The 17008-nt window shown below is 41.2% G+C and overlaps 1 protein-coding gene across 4 annotated transcripts in view; it reads right to left on the minus strand.

Moving 5' to 3' along the window:
• Positions 1-2677: 2677 nt before the first annotated feature.
• Positions 2678-17008, minus strand: part of ZC3H7B (zinc finger CCCH-type containing 7B) — a 560902-nt gene continuing 546571 nt past the window's right edge. For all 4 annotated transcript variants that reach the window (XM_073592637.1, XM_073592638.1, XM_073592636.1 and 1 more), the window contains one exon: positions 2678-3566. In XM_073592637.1, the coding sequence (XP_073448738.1) occupies positions 3338-3566 (229 nt within the window). In that variant the 3' untranslated portion in view covers positions 2678-3337. The remainder of the gene's footprint in view (positions 3567-17008) is intronic.

Raw genomic sequence — 17008 nt, forward strand, 5'->3', positions numbered from 1 at the left:
TATTATACCCCAAAGAAGCTTTTCCGGTTCGGTTACAGAGCCGACGCTAAATGCCCAAGGTGTCAGGAAACAGGTGATCTGATCCATATGATGTGGAGGTGCCCAAAGTTATTTAGGCACTGGGCAGGGATATTGGAAGACATTAATAATACTTTTGGGATTAAGCTGGAGCTGGATGGCATGATATGTCTGTTGGGACAAATAGAGGAAATTACTGCGACTGTAAACATGGCAGTAATAAGGTGCCTTTTTCAAGCACAAAAGATAATAGTCCAGAACTGGCAATCAGTTAGACCCCCACACCTGAAGAATGGGTTAAGGCGATGAATGCCATGGTATGGAGGGAAAAAGTGGTGTTTATTATACGAAGGAACTTTGTTAGATTTTTAAAGCTGTGGAAGCCATGTTAGATAAAATGGGTTGCCCACCATAGAGTCAGTTAACAGGTTGGTGGAGAGGATGGGGATGGGCGAGTGTAGAGAGAGAAAGGAGAGTAAAATAAAATATACACAATATATTTATTTATAACATAAATAGATACGGTGCACAGATATGATTGCTAACACTGTAACACAGGGAGGGTTGAGGGGGGGGTTGAAGGGTGGGATGGTTTATAGAATTAATAAGGGGTGAATTTTGCTTTTTCCGCTTTCAAAGTGGATTAAATATGAAAGGTGCTTAATAAGTTATATCAGTTGGATGATATGCCTGATATGGTAAAATCTATGATGCTACTGTAATACGCTCCTGGACCTTGATGTTTTTTGTATATGCTGTATGTTTTAAAATAATAATAAAAAGAAGGTATAAAAAAAACTATTCCTCCACAGTTTGACAATTTAAGGTCAAAGCCAGGATACAGTGCCTTGCAAAAGTATTCACCCCCCTTGGCATTTTTTGTGTTTTGTTGCCTCACATTAACATGGACTGTTTGAGGATTTGCATCCTTTAATTTACAGAACATGCCCACAACTTTGAAGATTTGAAGCAAACAAATAGGACAAAATAACAGAAAAAGTCAATGTGCATAACTATTCACCTCCCTAAAGTCAATACTTTGTAGAGTCACCTTTTGTGGCTATCACAGCTCCAAGTCGCTTTGGATAAGTCTATGAGCTTACCACTGTGATTTTTGCCCATTCCTCCTTGCAAAACTGCTCCAGCTCCTTCAAGTTGGATGTTTGCGCTTGTGAACAGAAATCATTAAGTCTGACAGATTTTCTATTGGATTGAGGTCTAGGCTTTGACTAGGTCATTCCAACATGTTTCCCCTTAAACCACTCAAGTGTTGCTTTAGCAGTGTGTTTGGAGTCATTGTCCGGCTGGAAGGTGAACCTCTCCGTCCTAGCCTCAAATCACACACAGAGTGATACAGGTTTGGCTCAAGAATATCCCTGTGTTTAGCACCATTCATCTTTCCCTCAACTCTGACCAGTTTCCCAGTCCCGACTGTTGAAAAACATCCCCACAGCATGATGCTGCCACCACCATGTTTCACTGTGTGGATGGTGTTCTTTGGGTGATGTGATGGGTTGGGTTTGTGCCAGACATAGCATTTTCTTTGAGGGCCAAAAAGTTCAATTTTAGTCTCATCAGACCAGAGCACCTTCGTCCATACATTTTGAGAGTCTCCCACATGCCTTTACGCAAACTCAAAACATGCTATTTTGTTTTTTGCTGAAAGTAATGGCTTTTTTCTGGCCACTCTGCCATAAAGCCTAACTCTATGGAGTGTATGGCTTATTGTCGTCCTATGTACTCCATTCTCTGCTGTGGCACTCTGCAGCTCCTCCAGGGTTACCTTATGTCTCTGTGCGGCCTCTCTGATTAATGCCCTCCTTAATGCCATTTTCTTTCCATTTGGTTATGATAGATTTGATGGTGCTCCTAGGGATCATCAAAGATTTAGATTTTTTTTTTTTATAACTTAACCCTGACTTGTACTTCTCAACAACATTGTCCCTTACTAGTTTGGAGAGATCCTTGGTCTTCATGGCAGTGTTTGGTTAGTGGTGCCTCTTGCTTAGGTGTTGCAGCATCTGGGGGCCTTTCAAAAAGGTGTATATATGTAATGACCGATCATGTGACACTTAGATTGTACACAGGTGGACATCATTTCACTAATTATATGACTTCTGAAGGTAACTGGTTACACCAGAGCTTTTTATGGGCTTCAAAAGGGGGTGAATACATACGCACATGCCAATTATCATTTTTTTATTTCTGAAAAATAATTTTATGTATATATTTTTCTAATTTTACTTCACCAACTTAGACTATTGTGTTCTGATCCATCACATATAATTCAGATTAAAAAAAAATGAACTAAAGGCTGTAATGTAACAAATAGGTAAAAAGGCAGGGGGGGTTGAATACTTTTGCAAGGCACTGTAGGACAAAGGCGGGGTCCTCCAATGAACACAGGGTTTTTAAAGAGAAATTCTATCTTTTGGTCAGTTGAAGCCCTAAAGAATTACCTCTACTGGTCTCTGTTTAACAAAATCCTTTCCAAAATGGTAACAGGTTTAAAAAGTATTCGGGGGTTGTCCAGGGGCCATCATGGTGCTTTCAATCCTTATTGAGAAAAGCTTGTACATTGCAGTATAACCTATGGATACATGACTATGTCCCTCAATGACAGAGAAATAAATAAAAATTAAACTCAGTTTACCGCAAGTTATTTTTCAAACCTCTTTACTGGAGCATTTTATTTAAAGAAAAAATGTAATAAGACACCAAAATAATAGTGTTGAAAGCAATTTAGCGAAGTCATAGTAAAAAGCGGAAAAGAAAATGGGTGTTCTGTGGTCATTGAATATTATGTGCTCTCTGCACTTGGTAACGAGTAAAGAAATATACATTCACTTGTTGAATGAAGACAATACACATAAAAATTCAAAGTTTACAAATACATTTCATTACAAGCTGTTCTGTCTGTTATACAGTCATTAATCCCGTAATACAACATTTTCTCATTATAGTATTTAAGTAGGTACTATCCCTGTGTGGCCTGAAATGTACTTTCATGTGAAAATGAAAAAAAAAACCTAAAATAGGAAAATAGCTACATTTTTGGCACTAACGACAAAAAACATATTAGTATATCACAAATCACAGTCGCATACATAATGGAAACACTTTAGATGTAATGGACATCCTGATTGCAATACTGTCCTTGGGATAACGTACAATAATTAGGAGTTTATAGATGTGATGAACATGTGCCCCGGAATCAGCGACATACTGTGAAAGACAAAGACCACATCTCTGTAGTTTAAAGCCAATTTTGTTTCCTAGGAAGGACAGAAACTGCAGGTTATAAGGGGAAGGGGTAGCTTCATAATGTGTCCAGTGTTTCTTTCACTTCACTCCCTTGTGCTAAATCTTGCATAAGAAAAGTATATTTTCCAAAGTCAGAGTCGCTGGGTTCCAGAAGCTGGTCTTTGCGAGCTTTGGAAACCTTTAACTGCAAAACTTGTCTTCGTTCATTCCATTCTGTCAATTCATCCTTTCCATGAGCAAATGGACAATTGTTCTCATTAGGACAACTTTGCATCTCATCAAACCTGGTAAATAAAAAAAATAAAAAAGATTTTAAACTCTACAAAGCTATTCAGCTCTAACCCACACTATCCAAATTTTATAACAAAATAGTTCCACAATTTATATGGAATTTGTAGTTTAAACACATTGCTAAAAAAAAAAAAAGAAAAGAAAAGAAAAAGAAATTTTCATAGGCTAACGAAGAAGGCTGGGCAAGATCAGCAAATGCCAAAGCTGCTATGGACCATGGGTGGAGAGTAAAGGAAACCAGCCAAAAATCCCTGGGAACAGAGGGATTTAAACATTCTTTTATACAATTTGGCAATAAAGATGCCCAGCCTTACATAGTCAGTAAGGTTTAAAAAAAAAAAAAAAAAAAAAAAAAAAAAAAAAGACACCAGTCTATCCAGTTCAAACTGTGGTGTGTGTGTGTATGTGTTTATGTCAATAGTACCTTAGTACCCGTACGTTGTGATCATTAAGATGCCCATCTAATAGTTTTTTGAAATGATCAATGCTACCTGCTGATACCACTGCTTGTGGAAGAGAATTCCACATCCTTACCGCTCTGACAGTAAAGAATCCTCTATGCAGTTTAAGGTTAAACCATTTCTCTTTCAATATCAATGAATGGCCACGTATCTGTTTAAACTCCCTTTCACTGAAAAGTTTTTTCCCTATGTTAGGGTCACCAGTAAGGTATTCGTATATATCGCTATAATATCCCCTCTCAAGCGTCTCCTCTACAGAGAGAATAAGTTCAAAGCTTGGAGTCTTCACCCCCCCCATAGCTGAGATCCTGTAGTCTCTTTATTAGCTTTATTGCCCTTCTCGTGACTCTGTCTCTAGTTCCAGCACATCCTTCTTGAGGACTGGTGCCCAGAACTGGACAGCATACTCAAGGTGCAGCCAGACCAAAGTCTTGTAGAGTGGAAGAATTGTTTTATCTCTGGAGTAAATCCCATTTTTAATGCATGCTAATATTCTGCTTTGCTTGCAGCAGCCTGGCACTGCATGCCATTGCTGAGCCGGTCATCTACTAGGACCCTCAGATCTTTCTCTATCCTGGTTTCCCCCAGAGGTTCTTCCCCTAGTGAGTAGCTTGTGATCGTATTTTTAGCTCCCAAATGTATTACCTTACATTTTTCAACATTAAACTTCATTGCCATGTACTGTAGATGCCCACTCCATTATTTTATTTAGGACTCCCTGTAGTGTTCCCACATCTTGCTCCTGCTTAGCATTAACATTGAGACAAAGCCAGGGGAAAAAGAAAAAAAGGTATATCTTCTAGAATAAGGATGTAATGTATACTATCAAGATATGCAGGCCAGGAACCAGTATGTAAAAAAGTTACAATTTTTTTTGTTTGGTTTTTGTAGTACTGGGATTTTGGTCAGTGTCCACTTTATATTCTTTCTATGCCTATGGCATTATTGTTTCTTTGCCTTTGTTGTGATTTATTTAATTTGATATACAGTAAAACCTTGGATTACGAACATAATTCGTTCTGGAAACATGCTTGTAATCCAAAGCACTTGTATATCAAAGCAAATTTTCCCATAAGAAATAATAGAAACTCAGATGATTTGTTCCACAACCATTTATTTATTCATAAATCCTTCCATTTATAGTCCTTATAAAAAGATTATAGCAATGTCCATGGCGGTGTGGAGGACGGCCTATGTGGACAGCGTTACCCTGGATGCCTGCATGCTTAGATGTGTCTGTTTTAATCATCAACCATGTGCGTTGCTAAATGTTCATTTACAACCTTCATTAAACGTAACCATATTGTTACACTTAGAGGCACCTCTCTTCTCTACTCAGTTGCAACATGATGTTACTTGTATATCAAGTCAAACTTTATTAAAAACCGTTGCTTGTCTTACAAAACGCTCTCAAACCAAGTTACTCTCAAACCAAGGTTTTACTGTATTTACAGCACTGGGATTTCGGTCTTAATGACTATTTTGAGAACTGCGGCCCTACGTTTTAAAGGTTTATTTCACTGCTGGTGTGGGAACACACTCTTGTAGGTGGTGGCATCAGCATTTCAGTTGAAAAGTTTTACAGTGTTTTTTGAAGTATTTGGCAGCACCTGGTTAATATTTTTATTTTTTATCAGATGTTTAACCTGAGAAAAAGTACAATTTTGGGTAAAAAAAATAAGGTCATTTTGAAATTGATGGCAGCAACACTTGTCATAAAGTTGGAGCAGGGCTATATTTACCAAAGTGTAGAATCCTTTTTTCTTTTAACAATTCTCTCTAAACATCTGGGAACTGAGATGACCAGTTACTGGAGTTATGGGAGAGGAATGGTGTCCCATTCTTGCCTAATATAGGGTCCTAACTTCTCTTCAGTCCTGGGTCTTCTAGGTCGTATTTTTGGTTTCAATATGTGCTACATATATTCCATTGGTGAAAGGTCTGGGCTGCAGGCAGGCCAGTTAAGCACCAGGACTCTTCTACTACACCATGTTGTTGTCAAAGACGCAGTATGTGGTTTATCATTGTCGCTGAAAAATGCAAGGCCTTCCCTGAAAAAGATGTTGTGGCTAGGAACATATGTTGCTTTAAAATATATATTATATATACACATACACACACAGTATCTCACAAGAGAGAGTGAGTACACCCCTCACATTTTTGTAAATATTTTATTATATCTTTTCATGTGACAACACTGAAGAAATGACACTTTGCTACAATGTAAAGCCTTGAGTGTACAGCTTGTACAAGAGTGTAAATTTGCTTCCCCTTAAAATAACTCAACACAGCCATTAATGTCTAAAACGCTGGCAACAAAAGTGTGAGTAGACCCCAAAGTGAAAATGTCCAAATTGGGCCCAATTAGCCATTTTCCCTCCCCAGTGTCATGCGACTTGTTAGTGTTACAAGGTCTTAGGTGTGAATGGGGAGCAGGTGTATTAAATTTGGTGTCATCACTCTCACACTGGTCACTGGAAGTTCAACATGGCACTTCATGGCAAAGCACTCTCTGAGGATCTGAAAACAAGAATTGTTGCTCTCCATAAAAATGGCCTAGGCTATAAGAAGATTGCCAAGACCCTGAAACTGAGCTGCAGCACGGTGGCCAAGACCATACAGTGGTTTAACATGACAGGTTCCACTCAGAACAGGCCTTTCCATGGTCGACCAAAGACGTTGAGTGCACGTGCTCAGCGTCATATCCACAGGTCGTCTTTGGGAAATAGACGTATGACTGCTGCCAGTATTGCTGCAGAGGTTGAAGGGGTGGGGGGTCAGCCTGTCAGTGCTCAGACCATACGCCGCACACTGCATCAAATTGGTCTGCATGCCTGTCGTCCAAGAAGGAAGCATCTTCTAAAAATGATGCACAAGAAAGCCCACAAACAGTGTGTTGAAGACAAGCAGACCAAGGACAAGGATTACTGAAAGCATGTCCTATGGTCTGAGACCAAGATAAACTTATTTGTTGCAGATGGTGTCACGCGTGTGTGGCGGCAACCAGGTGAGGCGTACAAAGACCAGTGTGTCTTGCCTACAGTCAAGCATGGTGGTGGAAGTGTCATGGTCTGGGGCTGCCGGCACTGGGGAGCTACAGTTTATTGAGGGAACCATGAATGCCACATGTCCTCTAACATACTGAAGCAGAGCATGATCCCATCCCTTCGGAGACTGCTATGATTAAGCATCTATATTGAGGTGAAACTCGTTAGCCTGTCTGTACCTTTCATCACCATGATGTAATAGATTTTGGATCTTCTACACTGTTTTACCAAGAATAAAAGGTGTTCTTCGGAGTGTGGCCGTTCAGCTGTTTTCCTCAATTTTCCCCTGCCTTCGGAGACTGGGCTGCAGAGCAGTATTCCAACATAACGGCCCCAAACACACCGCCAAGACTACCACTGCCTTGCTAATGAAGCTGAGGGTAAAGGTGATGGACTGGCCAAGCATGTCTCCAGATCTAAAACTTTTTGATGCCCCACAGATGCTCAAATGGAAGGTGGAGGAGCGCAAGGACTCCAACGTCCACCAGCTCTGTGAGTGGAAGCACAGAATAAAAAACTTCATTGAGATTTGAAAAGCACATTGATCAAAATTGAAGAACACTTTTAGATAACAAAAATAGCAATAACTGGGAGGTATTTCATTCATTAACCCTATTTAACTGGTAGCCTAACTTTCCAGTTTTCACTGACTTTGGAAGATGGTGAGCCGTTCTAAAGTGACTCAAACCTTCCAGCAGCAGGTTGTCCAGATAAAGGCCAAAGGGATGACCCTTTCAGCCATAGCAAGAGAAGATTGCTGTTCCAAATCTGTGATTTCTAGAATATTGCACATCTTTACAACGTCACAAATTCATTCAAGTCCCCAGAGAAGGCTGGTCGTTCACAAAAGACAAATGCAAAATGCAAGAGAGGACAGGATAATGCGGAGAATCTCAATGGACAATCAGTTTAACACTACAGCTGCAATTGCTCGCCAGTTCAGCACTGAGTAAGGATTTGTCTCGCCATACAGAGTCTCACCGTTTAGGAGAATTAGGAATGAAAGCCCACTCTGCAGTGACCAAACGTCTCAGCAGAAAGAATAAAAGTCTAGACTTACTTTTGCTGAGAAGCATGTTGTGTGGACAGAGGAGAACTGGTCCAAAGTTAACGTTATTGATGAAAGCAAGTTTCATTTATTTGGGTCCAAAGGGAAGCATTATATTCATCGTCAAACTGGGGAAAGACTGAACCCAAATTGTGTAAAGAAGTCAGTGAAAGGTGGGAGGGGGAAACATCATGGTTTGGGGGGTGTTTTCTGCAGAAGTTGGACCTCTTATACAGCTACATGGCAGAGTGAATGCAAATGCTTATCAAAACCTTCGACAAAATGCGGTTCCTTTCCTGCATTCATCACCCAATCAGCCAGCAATTTTCATGAACAATGCCCCCTGTCACACAGCAAAACGGGTAAAGCAGTTTCTTGAAGTTGAAAACATGGAAATAATGAAATGGCCAGCCCAGAGTCCTAACCAAAACCCAATAGAAAACCTCTGGAAAATCCTTGGCGACAAAGTTATGGCCAAGAAACCCACTACAGTCACCGAACTGTTTAAGAGAGATTGGAAGAAGATTGGAACAAAATCACACCAGTAGTGTAAGAGACTAGTGATGTCCTGTGGCTGCAGATGTGCTGAAGTCATTCAAAGCAAGGGCCTGTACACTTCCTACTAATTGTTCATTGTTGTAACCTTCAGAAATGTTTGTTATCTTTCTCCATGCTACAGTCACCGTTATCCAATTTTGATCACTGTGTTATTTAAAAAAAAAAACACTGCTCTATTAGCATGGTATAGCCACAAAAAAAAAACTCCATCAAATGTTGAGCAGTGAAGATTACATGATTTCTGAAAAAAATCAAATCAAAATTGTGTAACAGTGTAAATTTGCTGTTCCCACAAAATAACTCAACACACAGCCATTAATGTCTAAAACGCTGGCAACAAAAGTGAGCACACCCCTAAGTGAAAATGTCCAAATTGGGCCCAAAGTGTCAATATTTTGTGTGGCCACCATTATTTTCCAGCACTGCTTTAACCCTCTCGGCATGGAGTTCATCAGAGCTTCACAGGTTGCCACTGGAGTCCTCTTCCACTCCTCCGTGACAACATCATGGAGCTGGTGCATGTTAGAGACCTTGTGCTCCCTCCACCTTCCGTTTGAGGATACCACACAGATGCTCAATAGGGTTTAGGTCTTGAGACATGCTTGGCCAGTCCATCACCTTTACCCTCGGCTTCTTTAGCAAGGCAGTGGTTGTTTTGGAGGTGTGTTTGGGGTCGTTCTGTTGGAATACTGCCCTGCGGCCCAGTCTCTGAAGGGGATCATGCTCTGCTTTAGTATGTCACAGTACATGTTGGCATTCATGGTTCCCTCAATGAACTGTAGCTCCCCAGTGCCTGCAGCACTCATGCAGCCCCAGACCATGACACTCCCACCACCATGTTTGACTGTAAGGCAAGACACACTAGTCTTTGTACTCCTCACCTGGTTGCGGCCACATACCCTTGGCACCATCCAAATAAGTACATCTTGGTCTCGGACCACAGGACATGGTTCCAGTAATCCATGTCCTTGGTCTGCTTGTCTTCAGCAAACTGTTTGCGGGCTTTCTTGTGCATCATCTTTAGAAGAGGCTTCCTTCTGGGATGACAGCCATGCAGACTAATTTTATGCAGTGTGCATCGTATGGTCTGAGCACTGACAGGCTGACCCCCCCACCCCTTCAGCCTCTCTGCAGCAATGCTGGCAGCACTCATACGTCTATTTCCCAAAGACAACCTTTGGATATGACGCTGAGCACATGCACTCAACTTCTTTGGTCGACCATGGTGAGGTCTGTTCTGAGTGGAACCTGTTTATAATCACACACATAGGTTGGACTTGATGGACTTGTGTCTTTTTTCGACCTCGCATACTATGTAACTATGTCCTGTTAAACCGCTGTATGGTCTTGGCCACTGTGCTGCAGCTCAATTTCAGGCTCTTGGCAATCTTCTTATAGCCTAGGCCATCTTTATGTAGAGCAACAATTTTTTTTTCAGATCCTCAGAGAGTTTATTGCCATGAGGTGCCATGTTGAACGTCCAGTGACCAGTATGAGAGAGAGAGAGATAACACCAAATTTAACACACCTGCTCCCCATTCACACCTGAGACCTTGTAACACTAACGAGTCACATGAAACCGGGGAGGGAAAATGGCTAATTGGGTCCAATTTGGACATTTTTCATTTAGGATTGAGGAGACAGCAAATTTACACTGTTATACAAGCTGTACACTTACTACTTTATATTGTAGCAGAGTGTCATTTCTTTAATGTTGAAAAAAAGGAGAGGTTCAAACTCTGCTAAAACAGTGTTGTCACATGAAAAGACATAAATAATTTACAAAAATATGAGGGGTGTACTCACTTTTGTGAGATTATATATATATCATACACACATATATATATATATATATATATATATATATATATATATATATATATATATATATATATATATATATATGTATATACACACACACAGTTTATATGTTTATATATACAGTTGTGCTCATAAGTTTACATAACCTGGCAGAATTTTTGATTTCTTGGCCATTTTTCAGAGAATATGAATGATAACAAAAACTTTTCTTTCGCTCATGGTTAGTGTTTGGCTGAAACCATTTATTATCAATCAACTATTTTTACTCCTTTTAAATCATAATGACAACAGAATCTAGCCAAATGACCCTGATAAAAGTTTACATTCCCCAGTTCTTAAAGGGGTTGTAAACCCTTGTTTAAAAAAAAAAATAACAAACATGTCATACTTAGAAAGGTTAATGTATAAATCTGCGCACCGGATACAAGTACAGGAGGAAATTGAATTAGAAATTAACTACTGCCCCTACAGATACACCACCACCTAGGTGGAGTGTACTAGAGTTAATTTAAAAGAGAATGTAGGTGTGGGCGCTGTTCTGGTTTGAGATAAAGACACCTGTTATAATGAACCTACTGTGTTATACCCTCTGCAGTCCACCGGAACTGGGTGTATGTAAAAAGAATCGATAAGCAGAATCCCAGAAAAAATATACAAATAAACTGTAGCTAAATATACCCCTGTGATATCTTATGAAGTGGTGCTGGTGTTCAAATATTTCCTCTACCGAATATGCCCAAGTTTAAAAGAAGGAATAAAATGTATATTATAAAGCTGGTTTATGAATTTGGGTGATGGGATACACAATAGGTGAAGAAAACAGCAATATTTGCTATGGCATTATTGTGCTACACCCTCTGCATGAACCTGTGTTGTGGAAAAAATATATGTGGGCAAATGTGGCACTATATAGATAAAAAATTAAAATAAAATAAACTAAAGACTATGTCCTGGTTTAGAAATGGATGTGTTGCACCCCCTGGCAGTTGCTATACCAGAATTAGTATGGGCAAACCAATTAATATTTAAACGAAAAAGGATAAACTAGTGAAGTGATGATACCCATGAGCTAAATGTATCTTAGTTCACATAATGTAATGCAAATAGTGTGATTTTAAATGTTATGAAGGAAACCGCCTAGGTTAAAGAAATTATTTCAAAGGGTAAAGGTACCATCATCCCAAATATCAAGTTCAAAGAGAGGAAGGGGGAGGGGGACGGCCGCAGTTAGCTGCTCCTGTCAGCCAATGTCTCCACCCCCCCCGACAGAAAAAGAGAGGGGGACTATTGCGGTACTTAGTATAAATATGTACTAGACAAAGAAATGGGTAGAGAAGGGAATAACAGGTTTTATAAAATTTCAATTTTAATAGAATCAGTATTTAAAAAAAATATTACAGTACCACATACAGTTGCGATTTGTCCAGGATAGGCTCGGTAACAGACAACGCGAGTAAATTCGTTGATGCATTTTTAATGCCTCATGTCCGTAGTCTCCCGTCCTACATCAGAGACACTACCGACCTCTTGCAACACCTTGAGGGAACCCAGATTCCTCCGGACGCCCTGCTCGTGGCTGTTGATATTGAGGCTTTGTACTCTAGTATCCCCCACGAGCAGGGCGTACGGACGGCTGGTTCCTTCTTATCTGAACAAGATACAACTACCTGGCCCTTTAACCAATTCGTACTTGCACTACTGTATTTCATATTAACAAAAAATTATTTTACTTTTAACAATCAGTTGTTTTTGCAAATACAGGGAGTCGCAATGGGGACGTCGTGTGCCCCAGCATATGCAAATTTATACCTAGGTGGCTGGGAGCGACATATCCACGCTCATGATCAATACATGGAATTCTTAAACGATATCCTTATATGGTATCGTTTTATTGACGATTTGTTCATGGTATGGACGGGTCCTAGGGGCAAACTATTACAATTTTTACACCAACTCGACATCAACGACCTAAATCTCAAATTTACTTTCAAAATAGAGACTGAACAAATCCCTTTCCTTGACCTGTTGATTATTAAACAACCGGATGGAACATTGGGCACTGACCTCTACAGAAAACCAACTGCTGGCAATACCCTTTTATTTGCCACTAGCGCACATCCGAGCCCCTTGGTGCGGAGCATACCTTATGCTCAGTACCTACGCCTACGTAGAAACTGCACACACGACAGCGACTTTAAACGTCAGGCTAGGGCACTACGTGAACGCCTGTTACTACGTGGTCACTCCTCTACCAATTTGCGCAAAGCATATAATAAGACCTTGTCACGCTCCCGGACTTCCCTACTTTTTAAAGGCAAGGAACACTCCCCCCCTACAGAAACTGTAAGATTCATCACGACCTATTCTGCACACCACAGCCTACTTCGTAATATTTTAACCAAACATTGGCATCTTTTGGCTGAACACCACACACTGACCAAATATATTCGACCCACACCGGAAGTTGTCTTCCGTAGAGCGCGGTCGCTACGTGATCAATTAACTGCCAGCCATTATAATCCTATTAGACCCTTAAGGAATGGACCGAATGGCACATTTCAATGCGGGGATTGTCCCCGGTGCCCTTGGGTCCATGAAAGTAGAACTGTGGTCTTACCTAATGGGGAGACTCTGGTTCCACGGACCTCTGCCAACTGTGGCACAAAAGGGGTCATTTATCTTATGAACTGTATATGTAAAGCCTTTTATGTAGGCAAAACAATTCGGGAATTTAGACAGAGAATCGGTGACCATCTCTATGATTCAGAAAACGGTAAATTGACCACCATTGGCCGACATATCGGTCTGCACCACAGATTCGACAACTCTGTTGTCAGGTTTCTGGTGTTGGAGGTGGTCAAACCCAATACCAAGGGTGGCGATTGGGATCGCTCGATACTCCAAAGGGAATCCCTTTGGATCGAGCGACTCAACGCCACTACCCCCCCCGGCCTTAACGAGTCAGTGTCGTATAGGGCCTTTTTATGAAGCCTTGGGTTCTCCCCTTCCTGCCCCTCCCTCAATTTTATCCAATTCCCCCTTACCTTCCTTCTCGTCCCTCCCCTCCCCACCCTTCCATTACAGTTTCCCTTCCCCCCCTCCCCTCCCCTCCGGCCCCCCGCGTCCCCCCCCTCCCCTTCCTCTTTCCCTTCCCCGCTTCCCCCCCCTCCCCCCTGTCAATTTTGGGAATTACTACTATGTATGATGCCTTCCCTGCTTAAGGTTTACCCTTATTGTTGTTGTTTGTTGACACCCTAATGTTTACACACAGAATCAATATATCGTTTTTGCTTATTTATTATGATGTGTTATTTCTTGCTGTGAAAGGACAACCTCTCCCTTGAGAATCAGACTCTGTTGGTTTTTGCTGCGCTCCGATGCTTCTCTCTGCGGCGGACACAAGTTCGCCCTGGCAGCCTTTGAGCTGCTTGTGCCTTCGTGTCTGGGAATTCGTTTCCCTTTGACAGGAATGCGCGCTTGCGCAGTAGCACCTGGTCGTGCACCTGCGCAGTGCGGGCGAACAGACCCGGCTACGTCAGGGACCGCCCTCGGTTTGCCGTCCCTGACTTCCGGGTTGGGGTGCTCTTATAGCGGCCGGCAATGGCCGCTGTACGAGCCTACAGCCTCCTGACGCTGCGTTGGTGGAGGATCGTCCCTCTAGGTGAGTTTTTCCCCCTCCCTGTCCTTGTTATTATTAGCCCTCTCCCCCACTTCTTATCCTCGGTCCCGCACTAAGCCTCCCTGCGTGGCGCCCCTGTACAACTCCACATGCAGTGTTATCAGTCCCTGTGTTCATTGCTGTGTTTCCATTGTTCCACCCTCTGTGGTGACTAGCGCTCTCAGCTTGCAATTGACTGCTTCATTTTTACTGCCAGCCTGCATTACCCCACATATTTGCAAATCTTACTTTATTTATCCCCAGTGTATTGTAGCTATACCATTTTTGCTATCTGTGGATTAACCCCTTGTATACTGTGTTTAGTAATCTAGATATAATTTCTGTTTTCAGTTGCTGCTGCGACCTCCCCCCTTTTCTTATACATTAATGGTTCCAGCTTCAGGGGGCCCTCATTGCTAACAGTTTTTGGTCTTTTTGACCTTTCTGTTCTACGGTCCTTTTATTGTGATGTCCTCACCTACCCCAACTCATGCGTCTCATAACCTAGTAATCCTCTAGTGGTGAGTGCCCGCTTTAATACAAGTGTGCAGTTCTTTCTACCTTTTCCCCACATAGATGGAATTATTGGGTTCTTTCCTCTTCCTGACCCTCCGCTTAATTCTTCCCCTCCCTTACCCATCCTTTCCCCCCCCCTCCCCTCTCCCCCCCCCCCCTCCCCTTGCACCCTTAATTTCAAGCAACATTACAATTCTTCCCTGCTTCTTCACTGCACAATGGTTTTTGAACTACTGACAGTTATATCACTGGCACTCCTATACTCCACTCTTTTCTGGATATTTTAGTTTGGTGAATTATATAATTTAATTATCCAAAATTTATCCACCAGAGGCTGTCTGCTATCCCCTGTGTTCGCCGCAGGGGGAATTTCATGGGGCCTTACATACCCACAGAGAATTCCTGAATGGGTGAGCTTGTCCTTATTGTTTACAACCTGTATGTAATTGTTTGATGTATTTTATCAAATCTGCTGCGACAATAACCTTATTATACAATTGTTGAGTTATTTGTATGTGTTACAACTATTTTATGTTACACCATAGATATTGCTCTCCTGAGGAAGCGGTGAGAACCGCGAAACCGGTCGAGAAATCAAGCTATATATTTACCTACCATCAAAATTTGGGTGTAATCCATATGGTTGTATGTATTGTCATTGTTTCAAATCGCAACTGTATGTGGTACTGTAATATTTTTTTAAAATACTGATTCTATTAAAATTGAAATTTTATAAAACCTGTTATTCCCTTCTCTACCCCTTTCTTTGTCTAGTACATATTTATACTAAGTACCGCAATAGTCCCCCTCTCTTTTCCTGTCAGGGGGTGGAGACATTGACTGACAGGAGCAGCTAACTGCGGCCGTCCCCCTCCCCCTTCCTCTCTTTGAACGTGATTTTAAATGTGTTACACCCTCTGCTGGGTGTTGGACAAAATTAAACAATACATAATATATTATACATTTTTCTAGAGAGAAATAAATGAATTAGAGTATACACAAAGTGACTTGTGCTCAAAAAGTGTCCAGTGCTTGCTGATGAATGATGATTTTTTTAATAAAAACTTCTTAATCAGGTGACAGCTGGTATTGGTGATCCTTATTCGTGCTCCTAATGTGAATGCACTCACCGAATAGCCTCACCCCCCCAGGGGTACTGTGCGGTCACAGTATCTGCCACTGTGTAGCAATCCTCGAAACCCCTGGTCCGTGCTTGTAATATTGTTGCCGATGTTTTTTATGTATTCTTCATGTATGGAAGAGAAGGGGATGCCCATAGTGTGAATCCGTATTTAAAATTTGTTTACGCTAGTTTTTTTTGGTCCCATACAGGGGTTAGGCTTCTCCAGAGCAAGGGTGCCAGGCAGGTCAGCCAGAGGGGGTCAGCAGCCTGTGTCTCCGTAGGTCAAAGACATGTCAAGGAAGCGAGTGAGAGAGTCTTATAAGCTGTGCAGCAAGCGTGAAGCTCTTTGACCTACGGAGACACAGGCTGCTGACCCCCTCTGGCTGACCTGCCTGGCACCCTTGCTCTGGAAAAGCCTAAAACCTGTATGGGACCAAAAAAAAAAAGTTTTAAATACAGATTCACACTATGGGCGTCCCATTCTATTCCATACATGACGAATAAATAAAAACATTGCCAACAATATTACAAGCATGGACCAGGGGTTTCAAGGATTGCTACACAGGGGCAGATACTGTGACCGCGCAGTACCCCTGGGAAGGGGGTGAGGCTATTCGATGAGTGCATTCACATTAGGAGCACGAATAAGGATCACCAATACCAGCTGTCACCTGATTAGGAAGTTTTAAAAAAAAAAAAAAAACAAAAAAAAAAAAAAAATCATCATTCATCAGCAAGCACTGGACACTTTTTGAACACAAGTCATTCAGTTTGTGTATACTTCATCAGCAAGCACTGGACACTTTTTGAGCACAAGTCATTTTGTGTATACTCAATTCATGTATTTCTCTCAAGAAAAATGTATCATTTATTATTTATTGTTTAATTAATTTTGTCCAACACCCACCAGAGGGTGTAACACATTTAAAATCACACTATTCGCATTACATTATGTAAACTAAGATACATTTAGCTCATGGGTATCACCACTTCACTAGTTTATCCTTTTTCGTTTAATTATTAATTTGTTTGCCCATACTAATTCTGGTATAGCAACTGCCAGGGGGTGCAATACATCCCAAACACATCCATTTCTAAACCAGGACATAGTTAGTCTTTAGGTTATTTTATTTTAATTTTTTATCTATATAGTGCCACATTTGCCCACATATATTTTTTCCACAACATAAACAGGTTCATGCA

This window comes from Aquarana catesbeiana, linkage group LG07, assembly GCF_042186555.1.
Source record: "Aquarana catesbeiana isolate 2022-GZ linkage group LG07, ASM4218655v1, whole genome shotgun sequence".
In the NCBI taxonomy this organism is placed as follows: domain Eukaryota; kingdom Metazoa; phylum Chordata; class Amphibia; order Anura; family Ranidae; genus Aquarana; species Aquarana catesbeiana.